Source organism: Cynocephalus volans, chromosome 2 (assembly GCF_027409185.1).
Source record: "Cynocephalus volans isolate mCynVol1 chromosome 2, mCynVol1.pri, whole genome shotgun sequence".
NCBI lineage: Eukaryota > Metazoa > Chordata > Mammalia > Dermoptera > Cynocephalidae > Cynocephalus > Cynocephalus volans.
Window position 1 is genome coordinate 196,830,977 of NC_084461.1, and position 6,000 is coordinate 196,836,976.

Below are 6,000 nucleotides of genomic sequence, written 5' to 3' on the forward strand. Positions count from 1 at the left end.
TGCAAGAGCCACTTGTGAGTTGAGCTTTTATTTGCACAGCAAGGGGGAAGGCTGGGGAGGTGTGGGCCAGGTACCCATACCTTCTGTTTCTCTGCCTTTCTGTGTGTGTGTCTCTGTCTATCTCTGAAATTCTTTGTCTGTCTCTGTGACCCAATGTTTCTTTCTCCCATCCATATCTACTTCAAACCACTTCCTGTCCTCTTCTCTTAGTCAACACCTGGCCACTCCCCTGAGCCATTCTTTGACAAGTCACCTGTCTATGGTCACCTCTCTGTCCTCATTTGCCCTTTGGTTTTACCCTGGACCTGGTGATGAGCAGATCAAGGAGGGGTTGACAGTTCCATTGGTTGCCTAGTTGGAAATGGGGAATGGGTGAATCAAAGGTGACCTAGCCCTTTCCTCTTTCTCCAGTGGGTGGCCATGTGGATTTTGATGACTTCGTGGAGCTAATGGGGCCTAAACTCCTGGCGGAGACAGCAGATATGATTGGAGTCAAGGAACTGCGAGACGCTTTCCGAGAGGTGAGTAATGGGCAGTGATGGGCGGGGTGGGTAGGCTGTTAGAATCCCAATCCCAGGATGGCTGCCCGAAGCCTGAGCCCTGAGTCCCAGACCAGGAGAGAGAGCTTGGACAGAGAAGGGTCCCTGGGGAAGGGGGACAATGACTCTGGAGAAGGAGCTCAACCTTGGGACCTGCTGCTACTAGCCTCTGTGTTGTAGCTCTCTCCTTCCTTCCTGTACTCTCTAGTTTGACACAAATGGTGATGGGGAGATAAGCACCAGTGAGTTGAGAGAAGCCATGAGGAAGCTCCTGGGTCATCAGGTGGGACATCGAGACATAGAGGAAATTATCCGAGATGTGGACCTCAATGGGGATGGACGAGTGGACTTTGAAGGTAGGTGGGGCTTGAAAGTGGGAGAGAAGCAAGCCAGCAGTGGCCATCCGTGGAGGCCTTCAACTGTGTGTCCTTCATGTAACCATCAATCCACCCTAACTTTCCATCCCCTACCCTTCCATCCTCCCATCCCTCTATCCATGCATCCCTGTAATGCACCCCCCATCTCTACACCCATCTAACTATCCATGCATCTCTCCATCTATCCACCTATCCATCCATCTGTCCATCTTTCCATATCTGTCTCTCTATCTTTTCATCTGTTCATCTCTTTGTCTGTCCAGATGCCTATTTATCCATTCATTCAGCTCTAAATCATTCATACAACCATGTATCCATGCACTTATCTATCAGTTCATGCATCAATTCATCCTTCTATACATTCATTTACCCATGTATTCATCTAAGTATTCGTTTACTCGTGCACATCTCTCCATCCATTCACACTTCTATGCCTCCATTCATATATCTCTATCCATCTGCCTGTACTTCTACCCATATTTCCATTGATCTATCCATCTGTCTGTTCAGTCATTTCCCCATCTGTATTAGTCCATTTCTGTTGCTTATAACAAAATACACAGAACTGGATATTTTATAAAGGAAACAAAATTTATTTGCTTACAGTTTCTGAGACTGGGAAGTCCAAAATCCATCTGATAGTGGTGACAGTGACCCAGGGGTCTCACATTGCAAGATGGTGGAAGCAGAGAGAGCAGAGAGAGAGAAAGACAGACTCTCCTCTTCTTTTTTTTTTTTTTTTTTAAAAGATGACCGGTAAGGGGATCTTAACCCTTGACTTGGTGTTGTCAGCACCACACTCAGCCAGTGAGCGAACCGGCCATCCGTATATGGGATCCGAACCCGGGGCCTTGGTGTTATCAGCACCGCACTCTACCGAGTGAGCCACGGGCCGGCCCTCTCCTCTTCTTTTAATGCCCTCAGAATCACACCCCTCACCACCATTTTTAATCCATTCACTACTGCATGGTCCTACAATCCAATCACCTCTTCAAGGCTCCACCTTTCAATTACCCTAATATGATTTCCCACCCTCTTAGCAGTCACAGTGGGGACCAAGTTTCTTTCTTTTTTTTTTTTTAAAGATGACCGGTAAGGGGATCTTAACCCTTGACTTCGTGTGGTCAGCATCACACTCTCCCAAGTGAGCTAACCAGCCATCCCTATATAGGGATCCGGACTCGTGGCCTTGGTGTTGTCAGCACCGCACTCTCCTGAGTGAGCCACGGGCCGGCCCTGGAGACCAAGTTTCTAATACATAAAACTTGGGGGACACAATTCAAGCTTCAGTGAGTTTTGGGGGAACACAATTCAATCCACTACACCATCTACTCATCCATTCATCCATCCCTGTGTCCATCTGCCCCCGTCCATCTCTATCCATCTGTCTGTCCAACCCCTCATGCATCCATCCACAATAGGTATCTTCTAATTTTAGTATATGTGCTGCCGAAGCGAGCACCACAATAGGTATCTTCTGAAGACACCACATTCCTCAACCCAACACTCAGGCCCCCTAAGACCATCTGAGCTCGGCTTGCCTTTCCAGCCACAGATCCTACCATACCTTCACTCACACTCCACCAAAATATTTGTGATCCATGAACCTGCTGGACTGTCTTTTGAATTTGCTGTTCTTTTTCTTTTTTTTTTTAATTTTATTTTGTCGATATACATTGTGGCTGATTATTGTTCCCCATCACCAAAACCACCCTCCCTCCCCCGAATTTGCTGTTCTTTTTGCCAAGATGCCTTTTATTCTTTTCTTCACTTGAGCTAAATTCTGTTGATCCTTCATGGCCCAGCGGTGGGATTACTTCCTCCAGTACTTCTTCCCTGGTTCCTGAGACTGAGCTTCCCTTTTTCTGGGCTTTCACAGCACTTCGAGCTCACCCCATTCTTTACCCTGTCCCCTAACTGCTGGTTATAGTTGTTTTCCCACTTGACTCTGAACTTTGAGAGAAGAGGAAACCTGTTTTTGTTTTTTTAATCTCTGCATTTCCTATATAACTAAGTACCTGGCACATAGCTAATGTTCAGTAAGAGGTTTTTTTTAAGGAATCAATAATAATCATAATAGTTATCATTTATTGTATACTTATTATGTACCAATCATTGTGCTAAGTAGCTTTACGTATATTATCTCATTTAATTCTCACAATGACTCTATGGATGGCACTATTATTACCTCAGTTTACAGATGAGGAAATTGAGGCTCTGAGAAATAATATAAATTGCTCAAGATTGCCTAACTATTAAGAGGCAGAGCTGGGTACAAACCCAGGCCTGGAATTGTAACTACTATGTAATCCTGTGCATGACACTATTATGTTATGGGATACAGGGGAAAAGAAATAAAATATTGGCTCTGCACTCCAGGAACTTGCATTCTGAGCAGAAAGACAAGATAAACATGTGCCAGACTGTGAGTGTATACAGAACACAAATGTTTGCAGCTTTTCTCTGGGGAGTAGTTGGTCTTCAAGGGAGAAGAGTGTGAATAGATGGAGAGAAGGCTTTGCCACCACCAGATCTGAAAATCTCAGTTTGACCTGTGTCCAGGTAGTACTCACTACAGATGACAGCCCTTCCCCGAAAGTCCAGTATGCCCCATTCATTCTACCAAGATGTATTGTACACCTGCTATGTGCTGAGACCTGATCCCTGCCTTGAGGAGCCCAAGACCAGCAAGGTGGCCAGTTAGCTCCGTTGGTTATAACACCAAGGACAGGGGTTCATATCCCCCTACTGGCTAGCTGCCACCCCCCACCAAAACCCTAAACAAAACAGAAAACAAACAAAAGATTAGCAAGGAAAACAGAGAAACAGTGTAGTCCCTGCTGGTTGGGGTAAGTACAGAGGACTATGGAGTATAAAGGAGGCATCTGTGCCAAGCTGGGGGCAGGGATTAGGGAAGACTTCTTGGAGGAGGTTATAAATAAGCAGAGTCCTGGAAGATAAGTAGGAGGCACCAGTTGAAAAAGAAGGGACAGGTATTTACCCAAATGAGTTGAAAACTTATGTCCACACAGAAACCTGGACACAGATGTTTATAGCAGCTTTATGCAAAATTGTCAAAACTTGGAAACAACCAAGGTGTCCTTCAATAGCTGAATGGATACATCAACTGTGGTACATCCAGACAATGGAATATTATTCAGGGATAAAAAGAAATGAGCTGTCAAGCCATAAAGAGACATGGAGGAAACTTAAATGCATATTACTAAGTAAAAGAAGCCAACCTGTAAGGCTACATACTGTGTCATTCCAACTATATGACATTCTGGAAAAGGTGAAACTATCGAGGTAGTAAAATGATCAATGGCTGCCAGGGGTTGGGGGGAGGGAGGTATGAACAAGCAGAGCACAGAGGATTTTTAGGACAGTGAAACTATTTCTTATGATATGGTAATAGTGGATACTTGTCTCAATCCATAGAATGTATAACACCAAGAGTAAACCCTAATGTAAACTATGGACTTTGGGTGATAGTGATGTGTCAGTGTAGATTTATTGACTATAACAAATGTACTGCTTTGGTCGGGGATGTTCATGGAGGGGGCTGTGTCTGTGTGGGGGCTATAGGAGAAATCTTTGTACTTTCCACTCAGTTTTGCTGTGAACCTAAAACTGCTCTAAAAAATAAAGTCTACAAAAAAAAAAAAGGGAAGAGGGACAGGTTGAGGTTGCAGGAAAGCCAAGAGGTGAGAGGGAAAGAGAGCCAGCTGCACCTGAGGTACTAAAAATGGGGTCTGTGTAGTTGTAGCACAGAGATTGGGGTTGAATGTGAGAGATGTGGTGGAGATGGGTGGGGCCCTGAGGCCATGCGTCAGGACATTGGACATTATCTGTGGGGAGCCATAGGTTTAAGCAGGGATCAGATATGCTGATTAGAAAGTTCTTGCTAGCTGCTGCATACAAGATGGATCAGAGGGGACAGAATGGATGTGGGGGACCAGCACAGAGTTGGGCAGTGGCAATGTGGAGGGGAGCATGGAGTCAGCAGCCTGGGCTGGGTCCTGATACCACTTTCTCCCCATTTGCTCCTGTAACCTCCCAGAGTTTGTCCGGATGATGTCCCGCTGAGGCGGTGAAGACCCCTCCAGGACTGCCAAGCTCCCACAGACAGGGAGAAGAGGAGCCAGAGCTCGCCTCACCTTGCCGTAGCCGCCGAGAGCCCAGGATGTACTGGCGGATGGGGCCTGCTTGCACCCAGGGAGGTGCCTGCCCTGGACCCCCCACCCTTCCGCACTGTGAAAGACTCACAACTCCTGCAACTGGAAAAGGGGGCGCCCGCCAACAAGGAGGCCACAGTGCCAAGATGGCAGAGGTCATGCCAGGCACCAAGTGCCATGTACCCAGTCGCTGCTGGCTGGGTGGGCCAGGGAGCCCGCCAGCAGACCCTACACAGCATGTCCGCCCCGGGGCACAGACTCTCGCCACCCTCCTTACCTCTGTGCCCATCCCAGCTCGCCTCAGCCCTATTATCTCAGAACCAATAAAAACATTTCCAAGAGAAAGACAGCCATGGAGGGCTTTGCTTCTTTGCCTGGTTAGGTGACACAGATTTCCTGAGCATCAACTGCACACCCAAAACTGATAGAACATTCCTGCATTCAACATGCATTTATTGAGTACCTACTGTATACCCAGTGACTTCCACTCTCATTCCATACGCCAGAATCTGGTACCTCTAACTGAAAGGGAGACTGAGGAATGTAGTTATAACTGGATATGCAGCTGCCCCAACAAAATCAGGTTCTGTAAGAAGAGGATGGCTATTGAGTAAGCTTCTAGCAAGATCTGCACCACTTTCTGTCTTCCTGGAGCTTTTATACTGGGCAGGGAGACAGACATGACATAAACACATCCATGTATGATTGCAAATTGTGTGATACTTCTATTAAGAAGAAATATAGGTATCTTCGGCAGGGTATAATAAGGACACCTGCCCTACTCGGGAGGTCAGGGAAGGCTCTCCATAGGAGGTGATAACAAGGGTTTTGCCCTGGAAGAAATCCCAGTGTGTGTGAAGAGACAGATGTAGAAATAGCTGCCATCCTCTCTGTTGAGTGGAAAGCAGA

The 6,000-nt window shown here is 46.5% G+C and overlaps 1 protein-coding gene across 2 annotated transcripts in view; it reads left to right on the top strand.

Moving 5' to 3' along the window:
- The window catches only part of CABP1 (calcium binding protein 1), a 55,130-nt gene extending 49,690 nt beyond the window's left edge, over positions 1–5,440 (top strand). For both annotated transcript variants that reach the window (XM_063086700.1, XM_063086699.1), the window contains 3 exons: positions 412–521; positions 748–895; positions 4,977–5,440. In XM_063086700.1, coding sequence (XP_062942770.1) covers positions 412–521; positions 748–895; positions 4,977–5,002 — 284 coding nt within the window. In that variant the 3' untranslated portion in view covers positions 5,003–5,440. The remainder of the gene's footprint in view (positions 1–411; positions 522–747; positions 896–4,976) is intronic.
- The last annotated feature ends 560 nt before the right edge of the window (positions 5,441–6,000 follow it).